General features: G+C 40.8%; 1 protein-coding gene across 1 annotated transcript in view; it reads left to right on the top strand.

The window, feature by feature from the left end:
• Window positions 1-3,809: 3,809 nt before the first annotated feature.
• Window positions 3,810-19,547, top strand: part of LOC103615708 (multiple epidermal growth factor-like domains protein 6) — a 180,217-nt gene continuing 164,479 nt past the window's right edge. Inside the window, exons 1-4 of the mRNA XM_017734403.1 lie at window positions 3,810-3,839; window positions 4,432-4,637; window positions 5,290-5,399; window positions 6,804-6,908. Coding sequence (XP_017589892.1) covers window positions 3,810-3,839; window positions 4,432-4,637; window positions 5,290-5,399; window positions 6,804-6,908 — 451 coding nt within the window. The remainder of the gene's footprint in view (window positions 3,840-4,431; window positions 4,638-5,289; window positions 5,400-6,803; window positions 6,909-19,547) is intronic.

Below are 19,547 nucleotides of genomic sequence, written 5' to 3'. Positions count from 1 at the left end.
GCCTTTGTGAATTATTAAGCAATATGTATCTAGAGACAAAATTTATGTATATAAGTAAATATGTGTAACTTGTTCTTTGGACCTTTTGTTTCTGTGGCCTGTTTCCTGATTTGACTTTTCTTTTTCTCTGTTCAAATAAAAATTGCTTTTTTCTCCCTTCCAATTGAGATTATATAGAATAAAAGCTTTTAATCAACATCTCCTTTGCATACAACATCATGCTGCTGGCTGTTTCTCCTCTACAGTGCCACATGTTTCTGCAGGGTGCCACCTTGCCTTTCTAGAGATCTTTTTTTATAAGACAATGGGGATGTTTTGCTGGGATGTTGGAGGTGTGGGGGGGTTGAGACAGTTAACCTGAAAAGTTTCTAACCAAATCCATTGTAGCAGCGTACAACTATTTTCAGATCAACATCAGTGTATTTCTAGTGCAAAAACATTTATCATCACAGCAGTGGAGAATTCAGCCCTGACTGTAATCTTGGTTGCCTGAAGGAAAATTCTTATTTGATCTTTTCAAACTAAAACTGAATAAGCAGACTCTGGTTTTCTAAACTTTTAATAACAGCATAAGGGGAAGGAGCACCAACCAATTAGTGCTTTGAAAATACAGAATTCTGGCAAGTTGCTTCTTATGACAGGTTTCATCTATTGACTGTTTTATGGGAAGATCAATAGTGTTCAGGCTGCAGATTCATCAGCTGAGGCAATGCAGGCTGCAGCATCTCATTTTTAGGGAGATGTTAACAGCTGTCTGACTTAGTGTAGAAGGTGGTGTCATTCACGGAGTCTCTGTGGAAAGACCTAATATCAGACAGCCAAATTCGTATTCCTTAATGTTTTGATTTAAAGTTTGTGCTAGTGAAAGAAATCTTTAGGGATATCTTGATGTGTGTTTGCTCTCTCGCTGCTGTTAAATCTACCTACCTTTAGCTTCTTGTACTGAGCTGGGAGAAGGTCAATGGGTAGAATGAGAGGTTTGCTTTGGCATTCCAAAGGCAGAAAAAGAAAATATCCCTGTCAGAGATATGATGGACCTTTACAAATGGAAGTGTCCAAGGCCAGGTTAGACAGGGCTTGGAGCAACCTGAGATAGTGGAAGGTGTCCCTGCCCATGGCAGGGGTTTGGAACTAGGTGATATTTAAGGTCCTTTCCAACTCAAACCATTCTGTGATTTTTGTGGTAGATGTATTCCCTTTCTTTTTAAAATTCCAAACACAGGAATGAATTACGTCCCTCCTGGACATGCTTTTAATTTTCTCTGAACTTTTCCCGTTGTGCAGTGGTTCATGGGCACCACAGCCATATGATTAGCCCAGGCTGCTCTTGTTCTGTGTTGGTCTAATTATCTGTTCATTAGAATCTCAAGTCTTGAGCTGGAAGTGTGTAGGGTGTCTTTGTTTAAAGGGCAGTCCCCTAATGCAAATATTAAGAGAGCTTTCTGCCTTGCCTGAGTCAGACTGATGAGCTAATAATAGCCTTGGTGTTAGCCTTGGCTAGCACAGAGCACCAGTGCAAAGAGGTTTTAGGGACCTGTCTGTCAATCAAATCATGGGCCATAATATGCATTTTAGTGTTTTGCTTGTTTTAACACTTAAGTTCCCATTAAGAAATATCTTCTGAATGCAAAGGGCATGGCAGTAGAATAGGAGCTGTTCTATAATACACCATTAAATCCACTTGAGGCTTCAGCTTACTCCTGGATGGCCTGTAATTAGCAGAGTCTCACAGTGCCAAACTGTACCTTCAATAGCTGTAGCCTTGTTCCGGAAGTTGTTCTGAAGTTTATAGGTAAGGTATCAAATGAGTCAGATGGCTTAAAAATTGGCTTGTTGACTGTATGTGGGGAGCTGTGAAGATGCTGAATTGTTGGAGAGGGCATGTTTGATTCCCAGCTTTGCCAGCACAGGATTACATGTTATGCAATTGCTGCAATTTAATTATAGTGTTCCAGCAGTTTTGATATCTGCCTTTAAATTATCCCAAGGGCATCAAGGAGGAATGGCTTACTTTGAATAAATCTTCATAAACACATGACTCTGCTGCTGCCTTGTTTTGTTCCGTGAGCGCCATTTGTTCCCATTAACTATATCCTAGAAGTCAATACTGCTATTCCTGGAAACATGGCAGTGTCACATGAGGAGGAACTTGTGGGATGGGCTCAATGTGTCATTACAACAATTGTCAGCTCCTCTCTTTTATTTATGGAAGAGCGATGCATATGAATGTACCTTTATCTGCAAAGTTTTAGGCAATTCTAATAAAAGGAGATATGCATGAATTATCAGAACACGATGTTCTATTCACTGGAGGGAGAGTCATTTTAAAAAGCTTGCTAAGTGAGGCGTGGTTGCTAAGTAAGGCAAGGGTTTTATTAGACCAACTGACGTAATGGAAAAAAAGAAACCAGGCAAGATTTTGGGTACACAAAGATCTTCTTTGGATGGGAAACAAATGGCAGACTTTGTGCTAAGAATGGCTTGGGAACAATGGCTCTGAACTCCAGCTAAATGTGTAAAATGGGGAGGTAATTCTGCAGGGACGAGGTAGCTGGGACACATGGGAAGGATTGCTAAGTAATGGAGATGACATGGGAATGTGGAGGAAGGCTGGTTTTTTGAGGAATTGAAGGCAATCTGAAATGGGCTGTGACCATCTCCTGTCCTGCTTCGAGGTGTTGGCATCCAGGGCAGACTCAAGGAATGGGAAATACGGAGCAATATTGAGTATGGACTGCAGTCCATTGAGTATGGACTGCATTGGAGGAGGAAGAACGTGGAGGGGGTGTCCACTGGCAGTGTGCTTTAGGATGGTAGAGATGAGCAGTTACTCTACAGGCTGGGAGAAACAAATATTTTTGTTCAGGGAAGTAACTTCTGTCAAGGTCAGATGTTCCAGTGCAAATGGAATCTATACTTTTTTTTTCCATATGGTGAGATAGGACAATCAGAGCTTACAGTTGTGGGTTTTCTTCTCCGAACTTCCCTTACATGGGCTACATGAATTCCTGAAGGGGTGATTGGTTTGTTTCTAAATCTGTTCTTCTGAAATCTTCTTCTAAATCTTCTTCTACTGAAGTGTCCTTGTTGGGCAAAGGTCCTCTCTACCCTGAGGTAATGTCCCAGGTATTCCCCTGGGAGCTGTGGTACCTTTGGGAGACCTGGCTGCATTTTCTGTTCTCCATGGAGTGATGACAGTGTTCTGCTCAGCACTGGGAGTATTGTGGAGTGGATTTGATCCAGGCAGGGCTTCTTCCAAGTATTCAGCTCAGCAGTAAAACTGATTATACTTATAGTACTTTCCTGTTCTGCACAGGCTTAATTTAATGGTATTTGTAAACTGCTTGGAAGACCTGTGGATGAAAGATGTTCTGTTATTAGCTACCTTGTGTGGTGTTCAGGCATAATAGGGAGCCTCTGAGATAAAAAGCACCATAAATCTTGACTGAGATATTAACAATATCCAGTGTAAGTGATCATGACCAACTGCCAGGCAGCTCTTGGGCTAGAACTGCTCTCTTATTAGTGCTACCCTCAGGTTTTCTAGCACAGGGTCATGTTCTTACCTGTGATGAGTGACAGAGAAAACAAGTGTGACAGTGTGTTACCCTCCAGCTTGGAGAGGACTCAGATTGAAATTTGGGGAAGGGCTTGTCTGCTGAGTGTTTTTGTTGCCAGGGTGGGTCTATGTCTCAAACCAGAACAGTATGGGAGCTCCCTGTTCCCCCCTGTGTTTTGCTTATTGAGGCTTATGCTTGCAGAGCCTCACCAGACTGTCTTGGGGAATTGGCGATTAAATTATCGCACTAATGATCTATAAACGACTCAAAAAAGAATCAGTAAATTAATTTCATTTTTGTTACAGGAAGTTCTTTCCTTAAAGATGACAAACCCCCTCATGTTCTGTGGTTTTAGTTAGACCCTTCTTGTTTGATGCTGTTCTTTTCTATCATGTAGAATTTCCTAATTTATACCAGGGCAAAGAAATCGGGAAAAGGCAGACAACATCTCTGCAGAACCATCAGCGTGTAACTTTTTTTTGACCCTGCATACCTTCTGCAATCTGGCTATTTTTGTAACTCTGGCTAGGTAGCAGGATGAAGATTACATATCATCCTCCAAAGCAGTGCTTTTATTTTGGCCTTGTTATTTTAGGAATAATCAGCAGAGAACAAGGATACTTCCTCTTATGAATTTCGTGTGTTTCCCTGAGGGGACTGATAGTGATGGTGGCTCTTACAGAATATACAATTCCCCCAGCAATAGCTTAGATAAATCTTATCTGCCCTTGAATCTGTGATAAATTTTTCACTGACTTGTGTGGAGCCCAAATTTCAGCGCATTGTTTACGTGCTGCCTTCTAAGGCTTGGAGCTGCAGTGTGCTCAAACACCAGTAAAAATTCTGTTCCAAACTGTTGCACACAGCATAGTTTTATGTATATTTCTCTAGATGTCTAAAATTTGTGTTAGAAATAAAAATTATCTTTTTCTTTCCCTCCAGGCCGAATGTGTGCCCGGTGTTTGAGCTGGCACTGGTGGGACGCCAGGAGCCGTGTATTCAGTCCTTCAGTCGGATGGTCAAGATGTGGAAACAAGGCTGCACAAAGAGGAGGTGGTGTGTGAGCTATGAGAGAAGGTAATGTATTATCTTTTGTTAGAAATGCCTTTTGTTGCTAATCTTTGTGCAGGTTCTTTAACTTCTTTGTGAGAGAAGTTGTAAACTGTTTCATCTGAAATGTGTGGCTATGGACATAGTGTCCTCCTGGGACTTGACTTGAAATCTGTTATTACTGAGTAGAAAATGTGACTTTTTTGTGTTTTGGGTTGCTCATGAGCTTCGTGGCTGGCTTTAGAGTCAGAATTTTACATTATCAGAAAACGTTCCCGTCTTGTTCTTGTTCAGGTGAAGCCCAGCTGTCAAGTCATTGACTTTGAAAAATTGAACTTCTTCCTATTTCTGTCACATGCTTAGAATTGATGGGAGATCTGACTCCCCCAACAGCTAAACCCAAAACTGATGGCAAACAAAAGAAAAAAAAAGAAATTACTCACCTTTGACTAGCTTGAATACAAATTCTTCAAAATAATATGTGCACACAGCATATAAGGGCTGTTGGATGTTATCAGGATGCAGTTTGCTGTATTTGCTTCGTTTTTAACAAGAACTTGTGATAGAGGCTGAAGAAATGTCTCATAAAGATGACATATGAGTACAGTGTGCTACTGATGAGATGGGAGTAAGTGGAGTAGGAGTTGTGATTGCTCTCTTAAACTTCCTTTCCCCAAAGGTCTGGGTACTACACGGTTTACAAGCAGGTGTACAGGATGGAGCACCAGACTGTCTATAAGTGCTGCCCTGGCTGGGCCCAGCGTGACAACGAACCCGGCTGTCTGCACTGTGAGTTGGGGGCAAAACTGGCACAAACCAAGAGGTGACATCCTCAGGCCTTGCCTTCCTACTGATGCTTACTTTCAGATATAAGGGTTTTGTTTCTTGTTAGTTATAATTGGGATTTCCACAGTGATGGGGAAAGAAGTGTCCTTCAAAAATGTAAAAGTACCAAATAGCTCTAATTTTAAACCCAGCAGTGAAACAGTTTAGATTAACAGTCTAAACTCTAATTGGAATTGTTGCAGCATTTTTGTGGCAGCCTGGCTTTGACAGGCCAACCAAATTTATTGCTGTTACCCAAATTATGCAGAGAAATCTGCTGTGAGGCACTTGCTTCTTGGTGTAGCACTCACTGTGGAGCCTGACTGGTTTTGGTGCTTCTGCTGTTGCCGTTGAAGCAGTTGTGTTTCTACCCCATGGTTCTCCATCTGATGAGAACCCATTTCTGTCACTAATTTCTGATCACAATTGGATGTTTTTCTAAAAGATGGAATTTAATTTAAATGATAAGGCAGCACTTCAGCCACTGTTAAGAAGACATCAGTAGAAGATGGCAACCTACTCAGTTTTGTTACTGTTTTGTCGGTAATTGTGTTTTCTGTATGAAAGCTAGCATCTGTTCATATTTGTTTTTTAACCTTCATACCAACTTCAGGGCTGCATCCAGAGAGCTTGCTTTTATGATTGTCTCTTTGTAATTAAAAACAGAAACAAGGTATGAGAGGTATTGCTGTTAGTTTCAGCCTGAATCTACATATTTAGTGTGCAGCTGTTTAGTTGTAAGAAGTCAAAAATATGTTTACAATCTGTGTTTTAATCTCCAGTCTAAAGGAGTTTACCATATGTGAGCATCAGTGGCAGTAGGAAATTTTCTTCCTGAAAGAGCAGTGCAGACTTGCTTTGGATTTTTTAAGGCACCAAAGTGGTTGAATTACTCTTTTATATTTGATACTCTTTGCAAGTTTGGCTCAACTATGTGGAATTTAAGTTATTTTAAATAAAACTGTTCTGTGTTAGAGGAAGGGAAGAATTGTAATTCCCCTCCACATGTATAATATCTCCCAGGGCATCAGTGGTTCTTATCCTTTGCTGCATTATTGTCTGGCAGTTTTTCTTGTTTTATTTTGGATTCAGGCAGTGCTTTGAGTCCTGTCTTCTGCCTCTGAAGCACCTTCAAGTTAAACTGCAGTGTCTTAAGTCTTATTTTTATTAAACTTCTTCATATCAAAATGGTAGTTCCACCTATGATACCAAGTCCTACTGCAGTCTAGCCCTTCCACTTAAAAATTTGGGTTTCTTCTTATTTGGAAGGTCGTGTTACAACAGGACTGTAACAGAAAGGTAATTCTGGACGATCCTTGGCACAAAATCAGCTAAAATAGCCTGTCCCATTCTATTTGTGTGCTCTAGTGCTCTGCACTGCTGGCACTTGCTTCAATGGAGGGAAATGCTCTGAAGAAGGATCCCAGATGTGCCAGTGTCCTGCAGGATTCCAGGGCCCTCGCTGCCAGTATGGTGAGTCCACTGGAAATTGTCTCAAGTGCATCTGGTGTCTGGATAAAATGCATGTTCAACAATAATTATTAAAACAAGAATATTTTATTAATGTTGACTTAAAATTAAAGATGCCTCTGTTGCACTTTTGAGTGTTTATTTGGTTGGTCTCTGATTTTCGAGAATTTTAGCATTCAATTTTAACAAAGCAAGATGAAAATCTACTTTGATTGATATCAGATGAGTAAATACCTGTATTGGATAATACCATTGAATATCAACAGTGGTGTCCTGTGGAGTATCTGTCAACTACTTCTCAATTTGAATGTTCTTGTGGTGCTCTTACCAAATTTCTCAGCATTGCTTTTACCTTTGTGAGAGTAAATTCCAAGTCAGAGCAGGTGGGCAGCAGGTAAACAACGCAGAGAACGAACCACTGCATTTGTTCATGGGATTTTTCTTTTCAAAGTAGGAAGGTTTTATAGCTCACTACCAAATATTTCATAGTATTCTTGGGATAATATATGCACCAATCTTTCATTTCACTGTGTTCTAGTATACCATAGACTGAATTCTGTGTGACTTAGACTATCACCCACTCTCAATGAGAATCCTTTTTGTGTCACACACTGGCTCACAATTTGATAAACCCACAATGGGTTCTCTTGTAATTTAACACACTGTGTAAAGCTCTCCAAAATTACAGAACTGCATCCATTTGGCTTCTTAAGGGAGGGAAGAAAGTAATTCCTTCAGAGTAGGCTGTGATTGGGACAAAGGATTTCTTTTGTATTAGGCAAATGATAATTTCCTTTTCAACTGAAGCATATTGTGTTTTGTTCAAAGGAAGGCAGATTTTGGAGTATTTCGTTTTTCCCCTTTTAAATTCTAATATGTTCGTGTCCTCACCTGGCTTGTCTGTCATGCAGTATGAGTGAGAAGGAATAGAACAATAAATAAAATGCAGAGCTGTTTACAATGGAACTGGTGCTGCCTGCAGACAATATTAGCTCAGTTAAGCTGTGATTGGGTATTTCTTTACTGCCCACAGAAACAAGTTTATGTGGGTGAGTTGAGATGAGCCAGAGTGACACAAGGCAGGTTGTTTGTTACTGACTTACAGAAGAGCTGCTGGTTCAAGGTAAGCAGGATCAGAATCTGCAAGAAGCCTATGTAATAAGCTTTTACAAAATGGAATATATCTCAGTAAATTATAAATTGTCCTTGCCATTATAAATTGTCCTTTGAGTCTCCTTTTGCTTGGAAACACCTATGGAACGGAGGCATTCCCAACAGGCAGATTGTGTGGGTGCAGTGTGTGGATAGCACAGGTCGGATTTTTGAGCTGAAATGAGATTGTGCAGTCTCTATTTCACAGGTTGGCGACTGCAGCCACTGTAAAAACAATGAGAGGTATCCTGCAGTCCTTGCTCTTTGCAGTTGGGTGGAACTTTTATCTTTGGTCGTTTGTCTGCTTCCTATTGATTCCTGAGGTTTGAAAAGAATTCCAGTAGTCATCATTTTCAGGTTTATACAGCAGCTGCTATCGCAGCCTGGCAGGAGTAAGTTTATAAATTGAATTCTGAAGGGAAAAACCTTCTTTCAGGAAGAATGTTATGGACCATTCACCTGCCTAACAAAAGCAAGGTAATTTAGAGTGTGAGGCCTCTTAACTGTTGCAGGTGCCTCCAGTCAGATTCTTCTGAGGTTTGTATCATATTTGTGCAAGCAAAAGTAAAAAAGAAATGTATTGTGGGACTAACAGCCATAGCCTCCAGTTTTCCTGGCTGATGTTGGAACATTGCTCTTAAAGTAGCTTGGTTTAATGTGGCTGTGTTAATCAATGGTAATACCTTCTGGGTTTAAATGGTCATTAAGTCTGGTCTGTCCCCTCCTCCCTCCTTGTCTGTGTGACCTTACTGTGAATGTGACTGTTCTCCTTCCAACACTTAACCCAAAAGAAAAAGGGGTCTCTTCTCCCAGCATCTTTTTGTTCGAGGATCCAGTGGAATGGATGGATGCCAGGAAAACCAGTTTGGTTTTGGAGCAGGTGCTGTCAAATGTCAGTGCAAAAGCTGGTGCTGAGAGGTGAGGCTGTCTAAGGGGACTGTTGGTGCAGTGGCCCCTGTCCTTGTGCCTTGAGACTCTCCCTCAGCTGGCAGCAGTGTCCAGGGCATCCCTCTCGGGGGCTCTCAGGGGAAAGGAGGCTCTAACTGGGTGTGAGACCAGGAGCTGCTGGCAGAAAGCTGCCCCTTGGATGTTCTTGGTTGTAATCTTGGCTTCTGTCACTTCTGGTATTGTGGTCTCCTGACAATCTCCTGACAGAGGAAGAACCACAGGTATTTCATAGCTGCACTTGAACTCATTTGAGCAAAATTGCTTCATGTATCCCATTTTATATCTCCCCCTCTCAACCTTTTTGCTTTTCTCTCTATTTCTGTCATCAGTGTTGGCAGCTAATTCTAAAGTTTCACTTGTGCAGCAGCTCTCATGATGTCCTTGCTGGGTACTGTGAACTACAGACAATAGACAAGGCATTAGTATAAAAATACTACTAAATTCCATTACTCTAAGAAGTAAATGGGAATGTACATCTCAAGAATCTTCTGATATTTCTTCTTTTTGTGGAATTTATATTTGCCATTGAGTTAGGAAGTAGATCAGTGTCCTGGAAATGAAGTTTTGTCCTGGTCTGTCTTGCAGAAAGTTTATGATGGATCCTCCAGAATGACTGATGACAGCCCAGTGCCTCACAGTGATCTCAGCAGAGATGATTATTCACAATTGGCATGATAGCAGCTAATGACCTTTTAAAGGAATTGTGGGGTGCTTTTGCAGCCTGGGACACGACATATTCCTGATTAGATGCTGAAAGGGTCAGGGCTCCTGTAAGAAACTTAATGTAATTGTGTTTAGAAATGTGTTACTGCATCCCTTGTTCACGTCACTCCATAGTTTTATTATTTTACCCACACAAGCAGCAATGAAAACTTAGATTTATGAGTGAAATGGTCGAGTTCTTCATCCAGCCATTGCAGGGACTCAGTAACAGATTGAGCTGTCTCCTGCATTGTCTGCTGCAATTTGTCTTGTAATAATAGACTTATATCAATTACAATGTAAACTTGCAAGCTGGATTTCTTTCCATTTTTTTAACTTGTTTGGAAGTTGTGATCCCCATTTTTCCCAGTGAAAGGGAGGGGAAACCTTTAACAAAAGAGAGAAGGTAAAACCCACCGCCAAGAATAAATTCTGCTGCAGTGCTGGTGTCATTGATATTCACTAGTTGTCCTGGTAATCTTGTTCAAGGCCTGGTAGCCACCTGAGCTGGACATGGAAGCAAATTAATTTCATTTAGCTTGTTTAATTCAGCCCTGGGACTTTTACCTGGACATGCAGCCAGTGAAAACATTCCAATTTCTACAAACAAGGGTGTATTTATTTATTCCTCGTGTACATAGAATTGCTCAATGGAAAATGAGGGGTTAGTTTTGACTCTTAAATGTTCTGCTGTCGAATCTCAAGTTGTTCTGGTTTTGCTGAGTGCCTCCTGATGGATTTTAAGACATAAAGTAAAAAACAGTGAGAACTGAATAGGCTTTATAATTTCTGGAGTGATACAAAATCCCAGCATGATTAATGTTTGCAAGAGGCTGCCATAATTAAGAAGGAATAAGTACAGTTGAGTCTATCTGAGACAATGGGTGTTATTAGAAGATGTTTAAAAATACGTGAGGAATGACCAGGGCAGACTTGTCAGGAAAGTCTTCTCATGGTGACATGATGTATGTCCTCTTAGAAGATGTTTGTCCTCTTTGAAGAAAGCTGAATACCATATTCCAGTGTTTAACAGATAAAGTGTCAATAGAGTTAAATTTTACACTAATGTTTGCTGTCACACAAGTGGGATTTTAAATTCTTTTGCAGTGCCTGATGCAGATTATTAAGATTGTAGTAAGTGCTTCCCAGGCACTCATCTTGAGAGGCAGTGTGGTCTGCTGAGTGCAGTGCTCACCTGATAAGAGCTTTCCTTTCCACCTGCCACTGACCTTGGATATTAGTGCAGTAACTTTTAGCAAATTACCCCACTCTGCCTGGGCTTCTTTGTACATGAAATGTTGATAATGGTGGCTCATTCCTCTGCCAGGTGCTTTGAGACCCAAGTAATTAAGTGTAAGATAATGGCGTTGGACTGTGTGTATAAAGGCAAAATGCACACTGCATGGGTAGCTAAATGAAATGCTTATGAGGGAGATATTCATCAGTTCATTGACTAGCTGTCAATCTCTGCCGTGACTCTGGTCACACACTATTGAGATATTGAACTATATAAAGATTCTGGTAAACAAAAATGCCAGCACCTCCTAGACCAGGCAGATCAGAATTTACACTATAGAGCTACTTAAAACAAAGGTGGGTTTTTATGAAACCATTGATTAAAATGGCAGGAATTCTGATGTATCTTCTTGCAAATAAAAATACTCTTTTCATTCACTGTGAAAAAGAATTCTCTTCTATCTTCCTCTAGGAAATGTTTCTTCCTGCAAAGAGTTCCTTGATAAAACTTCTGATTAATGTCTTGTCTGCCATCCTGGTCTCTTGCAGACATGCAGAGTTTCTTCTTTGAGGCTGAAGACCTACACAAGCCATACAGGGCAGTGTAAATCCATGAACCAGTGCTATAAGTGTTCCTTTTTTAAAATAGCAAATGGCAAGCTGAAAGCTCACATGGATCTGCTGCCCATAGGGATGTCTTCAGTTTTCATGGATCTTTGCCACTGAAACTAGATGTTGGAGTATTTGTGAGGATGATTAGTTCTGATAGCTGGGCCCTCATTGTGCCAGGGGTTCTGGCATTTTGTTTTCATATTTTGGCGATGAGTCCCCTGCAGTTTGACCCAAGACAACCTTTTTAATGTGAAAATTCTCCATTAGCCTGTAGGAAGAGTGGAAGAGGCTGGCAGAAGGATAATTTATGCTTAGATTGTTCTAGTTTAGTGCATGTAATACCTTAAAGATACCAGGTTTGGTTTTTTTCTGTTCTAGCACAGTCATTCTCCTGCGCCAAATGACTCAGTCTCATTAGTAAAATGCCAGCCTGTCATGGCAAGGGTAACAGAGATGACTGATTAGGCTGCTCAGGGTAGGAAAGTACCTGTCCTCTGATAGAAAGAAAACCTTGTGATCACCCTCTCTCCTAGTGGGACCCACTGTTCTTCCTCTGCTCCTTTTTTTGCCTCCCAGGAGCAGTGATCCGTCAATCCTGTGCCGATTTTTTTTTTTTTGCTACCATGCTCTTCCTGTGATGGAGAAGCGCTGGCAGAGAGGAAGGTGGAGATGCTTTTGGGCCTTCGTGCAGCATTGACGGAACCCCAGTGAGCTCCTGAAAGCACCTGTAGGCTGGGAATGTGCTGCAATCCCTTGTTCCTGCATTAGGGACTGTTGGTGATGAGCCCTTTCTTAGCACTTGTCAAGGTAATAACAGTGCTGTGTACTTAGAGCGTCCAAAACCCTTCCAAGGAGTAAGATTTGAAAACATAGGAGTGTGTTTTGAACAGCAAGCAGAGCTAACAAGGTGTGTTGATGTGTTTCATCTCATCAGAAGTTAAGAGCAGACTGTGGCACTTCTTTCTCTCTGTCATGTGTGAAGCACGTGAGGAACACGAGCAGTGCGAGGCAGTTTCAGATGATGGTGCTTAAATGTCTTCACTTCGTACGTGGCAGGTTGGTTGTGGCCAGCAAGTAATGCTTGATCTTGTGTTAAAGAAGGAGTCACTGCTCTAAACTCAGCCAGTTTGAAAACAAATTGGTTTAATTCAATGAAAGAATAGGCAGTGTAGGTTTTAAACCTTGATATAAATCGGTCATATTGCCCATGCAGAAGCCCTTGATTTCAATGAAGTGATCCGAGAACCCAGTAAATATTTATCTCTTTGCTGTAATTCTTTCCTGCACTGAAGATTTCAGACATTTAAAACTGCTTCAAAGGCTGTTTCAGGTGATTTTTATTCAGTGTTGAGTGTTCAGTAGAACACTGCTCAGCATGCATTTGAAAAATAACCCTTATATAACTTTAGGTGGTTTTGGATTTAAAGTCCTGCTTCAATTTTCTGGACATCTCTGCCCTTGCTAAAACCAGTCTAAGATGAGGATGACCTTTTCAAATTCCCCCTCTCAGTATCTCATTTCACATGAAGATATTGTTGTTTTTACTGTATGAGTCCCCTTAGTCTGCATCTCTTCACCTTCCCCGGTGTTGTCTGGAGCACGCTGACATCAGGTGAGTTCATAGCAAATGCAGCTTTGTGTCTCAGTGTAATCCTCAGGGTCTCATCAGCCTCTGTCAGCTCGGGGTTGCCAGGGCTGGATTGGTGTCCTGCTGTCACTGCTGCCTTCACTTGGATGCTTCTCCTGCAATTCTCCTCTTGGTGACCTTAGGAGCTGCTGCCACAGCCTCTTTTTGCCTTGGGTGGGGCAGTGAAGCCTCACAGCATCTACAAATCCAGTTTGGGCCCTTCCACAAGGACAGGGAGAAGTGGAAAAACCTTTCAGTTTACAAGTGGTTTATCAAATTTAATGAAAATTTAGATGCAGTAAAGTCTTCAGTTGTAGCCTTTTAGCTGATTCTGATCTCGCTGGAGAGTTAGAGACCTTCAGCACTCCAGTGACCTAATTACCTTGAAAATCTGTGAAACAAAAAGCTACTGCTTGATTTTTTTTTTTTTTTTTTAACCCCGAAACCTTATTGAAACCTACAAATTTCACATTAGATTTTTAAATGATTTAAAGAGAAAAAAATTACTATTTTAAGTATTAAAAAAACCCAACCTGTTTCTAATCTACAGTGTCATCCCCATCAGGTAGATCTATCAAAACAGTCATCTCCTGACAGGGTTTGGTCTCGTGGTGACACACCTTTCTCTAATCTGTCTCCTGTACTCTACACTTTGGTGACAACTGACAGGTATCCTGACGCTTAAAACATAATGGGTTTTGTACATTAAATTATAGACATATATAGCTACAAATTAACAGGAAGGTAACACTGGACCTAAATATCAAGTGTCACGGGGCTGGAGCTGATTAGAAACCCATGAGAAAGATGAGTCTGATGTTCTTTTGGGCAGAGATTTGCAGAAGACTAATGTAGTGCACAGATCACTGCAGGAGGTCCAAGCTATCTGTAATCTCTCAAGGAAAAAAGTTATGGTTGAGATAAAATGACGTTATCTGTTTCAGTGATAGATAAGAGTTGATTCAGAGATTAATTCCAGTTGCGAGCAAGACCCTAGGCAGGATTCAAAAAACCTGAAAGCATGGCTTCCTCCAAACTTTCCATTCTTTCTTCTTTGCTTCCCTTTTCACACCCACCTGCTCTTTGCCAATATTGTCCATAGAAACACCTTTCATCACCAGCAAGACACGAACCTCTCCAGATAAAAAGCCCTTTAAAGCAGCCACTAAAAAGCCGTGAGGAATAAAAGCTTTGCCATTCTAAAACAGGAATGGTGAAACGCTGATTGAAAAATCATGACTGGCTCTCTCCTAGATTTGACAGGATATAATCATCAGCCCATCTTGCTGAAATGCTCCGGTGTGCCTGGGCTCTGCAGCCATTAGGAGGAAGCGACAGGTAGACAGACAGCAGAGCTGGAACTGCAAACAAATACGTCAAAAGTAAATGAACCTCAGAATAACCACTCGAGAGAGAATTCACCCCTGTTGTCTTTGCCACAAAAGGCTATTTACTCTGTGCTTGCTGCAAAAGGTAAAAGTAAAAAATAACAAGGGAAGAGCTGCTTTCTGGCTGCTGGCATTTATTTGCTGCTGTGCCAGAAAATGTGGTAGGAAGTCACAACAAAGCTGAGTGTTGTGCAGGGGTGCTGTGCAGGTACATTCTTCCCCCCCCACACTACCAAAAGGTGAATGAGCAGACTGTGAGTCTCTGGAAACATCTGGATTCTGTTTCATGACACCTGCTGGCCTCTGTGTGACTGTGGGCAGATTTATTTGGGTTTCCAGCTTGCTTCAGGGATTCGAGCTGGATCACAATGAATTTGATCAGGTAATGCAGAAGAATTTAATGAGCCCAAGGTGCCATGGCTAAGGTCTGCCAACACCCAGTTCATGCAGTACTTAATGTAGCTCTGGATGCAACCCCTATGTTAATAAGGCATCTAGACAACATGGAATTTTAACTGATTTGGCAGAATATCCAGAAGATTATTATGTCTCTAAGAATATTTTTGTTGTATTTTGGTAGCTTTTCAGAGCAAAGTTGGAGATGGTTGCTGTGCATCTCATTGTCCTGTCTGCAGAGAGCTCTCCCCTTTTCAGCCTTCTGTGCTCAGAGTGAGAGGTCAAACACTTCTGCTGTACTTTCCCTCCCATCCTCAAAAATCTTTGGACTGATGTGTGTTTCCAAAGAGGTACAAATAACAGGAGAACTCTTCAGAAAGCTTGGCTGACTGTTGTTTTCTACTTCAGTGGCATTAGTGCAGTGTGTCACTGCTGATTGCTGCTCCTGCCATGAGATGTTCTTGAGGCATTGTCATTGCAGTGTTTCTTGTGAAAGGGTGGGAGTGGAGCTGCCTTGAGCAGCACTGCGAGGATTATGACTGACAAAGTCAAATTTGGGTAGCTAATTATTTTTGCTGACCTAAACGCTTTGACACACAGATATGAACAGATTTTGGCTGTGAAAGGAAAAAAGGGAGATCTCTAGAAATGTGTGGGTTTAGAAATGTATCCTAGGTTTGGAAGGGACCTTAGAGAACATCTTTTTTTCAACCCCCTGCCATGGGCAGGGACACTTTCCACTGGAAAGGTTGCTTCTAAGCCCCATCTTTGAATACTCTCAGGAAGGGGGATCTACAACTTCTCTGGTCTGGTACCTCTAAATCTATTTTAAGACAGGAACAGTGGCCTTTAAGAATTATTTTAGCATCAAAGGAAAGCCTGTGGTGCCTGTCCTGGTTCCTTTCCAGCACTTGTCTGCAATTCTCTCAAGCTGGGTCTTGGTTTGTGCTTTATGCCAGAGGCTGCCTTTTAAGACTTAAGAGTAGATGTGTTAATGTGAATCCTGTCACTTCTTCTGCAGCAAACTCCTTCCATCCTGTGCCCTGTGTCTCCTTGGGTGTCCTCTCAGTGCTTTTAAGGAGACAGCTATTTGTTGTCAGCCATCGTCCACCTAGAAATTTGTTTTCTCAGGTGTAATGACTGCAGCAGAATTCTTCAGCATAAATACTATTTTACAGTCATTTAACAGCATTTTCAGTGCTGATGTTTATTTCATCTAAAAGGGGCAGAAGAGTTAATTACATTGTCTAGAAAGGGAGGCAGAATCTTGCCAGCAACCACGAGGCATTGCTGCTCACTTCGATAGAACTGCACTCACAGTAGTGGCAGCTGGATTTAATTATAAGTTTGCTGTGGTTTCAGCAGCAGCTGCTGAAGAATGGATAATGCAAGTAGCCTTCGAAGCCATTCACATTAGAGATAAAACCTTGTCATTCACTGAGACAGCTGACTGAACAAGTATTAAAATGAATGAAGATTTCCCCGGGGAGGTTGCAGGATGAGGTTTGGTTTTTGTCTCGCTGGCTCTTGCTCAGATATGTCAGGCGTGCAGGGTTTTACTCTGCTTCCACCCAAAAATATGAGACTACTCACAAATAAAAGTCTTAAATTATCTAATCTAAGCACTGGTTGTGTGATTAACCTAAACAAGTTAGGAAGGAAATATTACTTACTGGATTTTTTTTTTTTGTATTTCTGTAGCAGTCTTAAGAAGAAAGCACTATCCCTGCTTGGAATAGGGAGGGATGGGAGAAGGCTAAACATGTGCTAAAGATACCTTAAAAATTCACTTTAGTTGTTATTTTATTCAGTGATATGTCACTAACAGACTACCACTACTGAAATGCTGTGGAAAAATCTGTGACTACTGAAGTTACATTTTCATTATTTTGTTGTTAATATGTTTCAGTTTTTATAAAATGGCAAATCTAAAATTCTAAAGTGAATTTGAGCCTTGTAAAACTAAAACTAATTGCTAGAACCTCCACAGGCAAATTAAAATAGTCTCCAAGTCAGGTTGGAACAAGAACTTGGTCAAAATGATTTTTCCAGTATCATTGGTCAGTTGCTTCCTAAAATTACTTCCATGCTCTCTTAAATTTTGAGGTGAGTAATGATTTGGAATACTGGAGACCCTTTTCTGTTTTCTCTACCATGAGACTTGGTATTCTCTGAAAATAGGTCCTGTTTAAGACAGGTTTTGTTGGTCACATAAAAAGCTATGAAAGTTGGATAAATTTCAGATTTTACTATTTGAAAATGGAGCTTTTCTTAGGTCTGTTCTTAGGTGCCTCCTTTTTCCCTCAAATAATAATGAAAGCACTGAATTACTCTGCTTAAAGGAAGTGCAGCTTTTATTTGTCTAGGCAGATATTTAATTTCTGCTTTGTCACATCTCCTGTGGAAGAAGAGGCAGCTATGGATGAAGTGGTCCCTGGAGGCACTGGCCCTGTGATTCTTTGAATTTCTTTTATTTTTGAGTGTCTTCATCATTCTTCTTCCTTTTCTCTCACTCTTCATTTTCTTTCCATCCTTGCTAATTTCCAAACCTCAAGTTGTGACTTAAACTTTAGACCCAGTTATTTCAAAATTGTTTTCTGCTTCTTCAGGTACTTCCTAATAATCTCTTCTAAGTATGCCAGAAGTTGAAAGGCCAAATCTATTTCGTGACCACCTGGAATAAAAGTGGCTTCTCCTGTTTTTCAGATGTTTGAGAGATTCTCGTGGTGGTACTGAAGTGAGGGAATTGGTGTCTGTGCTATCCTTTTAAAGAAAACTTACTTCTTACTGTTTCCTTTTTTGTAAAATCTAATTGCTTTTGCTTCACCAAGAATTCACAGGCAATGGGTTTTCTCACTGTTATCCATACTGCAAGGATGGCTTTTGTGTGCAGGGTTGCTGACCTGAATCTGTTTTCTCTCCCTGTAATCTCACTGTTTGGGAGCTCAGAGAGCTGACAGGAGTTAGGGGAGGCACTGCTGATCTGCTGGATGTCTTACATTGTTTCCTTCCCATGTGAGTACTGGAAATCCTGTTAGTATTTAACATAATGTAATGTGAGGGGGCAAATAGCCCATTCCATGGAGATTTCTGGGGCTAGATTCTCATATATCCATCCATCTCTTCTTCTACACCTGCTCCAATCTGAGATGTACCTGCAGCGTGACTTTTTTCCTTCCCCACTGACCCTTTGCAACTCTTACTGTGGCCCCTAGATCTGTGTGCTGTGTTTATGTTGTAAATAATGTAGAAATTCTATATGTGACTTTTTTGGGACTGGGGGGAAAAAAAATCAACTCAATATCATGTTCAAATTCCTGAATATTTTCTCATTTTGGATCTTGGGTATCCTATGGAACATAGTCTTGAAATTGTGTGTAAAGCTTGTTTAACTGGATATCCTTGTTTGCTTGTTGTGCTACTGCTTAAATAGGGGCTGTTTATGTCAGTGATGTTTTCCAGGCTGGAATCTGCATTGCATCCTTTGTGGATCTTTGTACAGTCAAAGAAGTCAAGAGTTCAGTTAAATCCTCTCTCCCCTGATTTCTGTATTTTGTGGTTAAAATCTGCTTTCATGGACTTGGAAGGTGGTACTGTGTGAATAGATCTGGGAACTGAATCTGGGATTATTTTCACACACAATCTCCACTTGTAATAATCTTTCCTTAGTTTTATATAGGGTGTGGGAAGCAACAGGAGGGAGAATGTGCTAACAGAGTAGATAAGAGAGAGATGTTCATCAGAGGGCAGACTTAATAACTGTGAAATAAGTGAATCTATTACAATGCTTGCTAAATTCTTTGCATGGAGAGCAAATTAATCTGTGGCATGACTGTGCAATTATACATTGATTGCAGCACAGTTGTGCTTCACATCTCTAGAGAATTTAGCCACAATTTGTTTCACATTCCACCTTTGTTCCAGCCAAGTAAACTCGAGACAGAAGCAAATTGCACAATACATGGGGAAAAATGGAAAAGGAGAAACTGTAGGTGTAGCTCTGAGTGTTGCTCTCGTCATCATCTTTGTGTTGCAGAGAGCTTTGTGTGAGGATCCATTTATCCTGGCAGTTGTTCATTATCCTGCCAGCCACTTGGCATTATCATTCATTCTGACAAGCACATAATAAAGCCAGGAGTTTCAGAGCTGATGAACTACTGTATCTGTGAATAAATACTTCAGGAGTTTTGGGCTGGGCAACTAATTCAATTTTGCTGAAAACATTCTCTTTTGGTTTCATCTCATTCTGTATAGAAGTGGGATGGCAAATAGGTTCACCAAAACCTGAAATGCCATCACTCCTCTCATGGACTATGGACAGCTTACTAGCTAGGATAAAGCTAACTAGAATTTAGACAAGTGTATGAAGAAGTAGCACAGCTCATTAAAATACCACAGAAAGTTATAGTTATCCATTCAGAGCAGTTCAGACTGAGATTTGGATGATACCTGCCTCTTGTCTCAAGTTTTTCAAAATTCCTGGGTATTCTTAGATAAGTATTTGTAATGTAAGGGTGCTGTCTTTATTAAAAAAAAAAACAAAACCAAACAAAAATCACAAAAAGAAACACACCCCCTGCC

Source organism: Corvus brachyrhynchos, unplaced genomic scaffold, assembly GCF_000691975.1.
Source record: "Corvus brachyrhynchos isolate BGI_N302 unplaced genomic scaffold, ASM69197v1 scaffold544, whole genome shotgun sequence".
Lineage (NCBI taxonomy): Eukaryota > Metazoa > Chordata > Aves > Passeriformes > Corvidae > Corvus > Corvus brachyrhynchos.
Note: the sequence above shows the minus strand (reverse complement) of the source record. Positions and strands in the feature narration are given on the sequence as shown.